This window comes from Batrachochytrium dendrobatidis (assembly GCF_000203795.2).
Source record: "Batrachochytrium dendrobatidis JAM81 unplaced genomic scaffold BATDEscaffold_19, whole genome shotgun sequence".
Classification (NCBI taxonomy): domain Eukaryota; kingdom Fungi; phylum Chytridiomycota; class Chytridiomycetes; order Rhizophydiales; genus Batrachochytrium; species Batrachochytrium dendrobatidis.
Window position 1 is genome coordinate 7,501 of NW_006281117.1, and position 1,954 is coordinate 9,454.

The window sequence follows — 1,954 nt, forward strand, 5'->3', positions numbered from 1 at the left end:
TCACTTTATACAATGCTATACGTTATACTGTATCGCATACTGCCGGTTTGATTGCTGTATTACCATCCTGTCATCAAAACTGTATCTAGTGTGTGTTGCTGTAGTGATCATCTTTTTGTACGCATTATAATGTCCATGCTCCATTGTTGTTTGTGCTCCATTCACTGTTGATCTGTACACCATTGTATCCGCAATCATCGTACCTCCATATCCATATACATATACTTACATATCGCTTGCATCGTCATCATGTACTGTGCCATTGAATTGCAGTGTGTTGTCCATGTGTGGGACGTGCGTTTTGTACATGTTCAATTACGCTTGATCATTACAATTTTATTGCAATCATTTGTAGTCCCATCAGTAACACTCGGATTGTATCCATATTTCAACTGGTTGTGTATACAACATGTATGCATGTTACTGTCCAATATCACAGTGATCCGACCACCATCATACAGTGTATCATGAGTGTATCATTACCCCACAATGCGTTGTTTTTTTGCATGATTTTGTGTCGTATTTCAATACTATTCAACCGTTTATTTTGACCCTATACAACAGCCATTGTAACTCTGTATTGTTACCATATTGTTACCATATTGTAATGTGTATATACATGTCATCGAATCAACCAATGCAGTACTGTATAGGCATATGGCTGCATTTGCATCACCACCCAATATTCGTACAAAAAAAACCCGGCAATTGAGCCGTAATCCAATGCATACGTATGCTGATCACCACCATAATTGACCGCTGCATTAATATATCCGCATTCGGACACTCCAAACGTCATACTAACCACTCGTGTCTGATATTATCCGGACATTCGGACAGGATACCATGTCTGATATTCGGACAATATATCCAACTTTGTCAATATTGATGCTATCGTATTGATATATTGACCATTGTAATATATATACATGATATGTATACAGTCCAAACCACAGCGCAATAAGTCGTGTTTTGAGTGTATACCGACGTGTCCAATTCGGTCGACAGTCGTGACTATAACATGTTGTTAGTTTAGTTGACAACATGCCATGATGCATGTCCAATATATAGTATGTATATACATACATGTCCAGTATCAATCGCATGCATGTAGTGTCATTATTCATCGAGATACACGCATTTCCAGTTTCATGTCAAATATTCGTGCTATGTGCAAGTTGTATTTTTTACATGTATCGCATGTCAACACATGCATGCATTGTACATACCAATATCATGTGCATATACTGTAGCAGTTTCATGCAACTAGTGTCAGTATTGGTCAAGATATACGACATCAAACACGCCAAAACGTCATTTTCGGACTTTGGTCGACCCATTCCATGTCAGATATTGACCATAGTGTGTCAATGACATCATAATTCGATCCGCAACACATAATTACATATATGTGGTGCATACCAAGTCATTTGGTCGACTTTTGTGGTCATAGTCGATATTAAAGTTTTTAGTTTGCAATTGGTTTGAAACGACGAGCTCTACTTGTTATTTTAATCTAGTATCGTGTCTATCAGTCAATCAACAATTTATCTTGTATGCAAATGCGTCAAAAATACATGTATTATATCGTTCTGATTCGATATCAGTTGACATTGACACTGTACGACCACTACTGACCAAGTTATTAACATATTATCGACTAGCTCATACTGTCCCAGCATGTCGTCAAGAAAACCATCATATATTACAGTGTTGTGCCAACAAACATGCATGGATTGCATTGAAACTGGACATGATACAATATCAAGTATATACATGTATTGTCATGGCATCAAACTGACATGATATCATGTATTGGTTGTGTAATAGACCATAATATATGCCAACAAAACGCTCCAAATCAGGCATGATTATAGTCGTAAATATATTATTGTGACTGTGTTGTTGGACAGTGACTGTCAGTAACTACCAATAACTACTAGTGACTATCAAT

At 37.1% G+C, this 1,954-nt stretch overlaps 1 protein-coding gene across 1 annotated transcript in view; it reads right to left on the reverse strand.

Moving 5' to 3' along the window:
• The window catches only part of BATDEDRAFT_28520 (uncharacterized protein), a gene marked incomplete at both ends in the record, with an annotated part of 1,466 nt that extends 1,157 nt beyond the window's left edge, over positions 1-309 (reverse strand). The window contains one exon of the mRNA XM_006682885.1: positions 230-309. Within this exon, the coding sequence (XP_006682948.1) occupies positions 230-309 (80 nt within the window). The remainder of the gene's footprint in view (positions 1-229) is intronic.
• Positions 310-1,954: the final 1,645 nt, after the last annotated feature.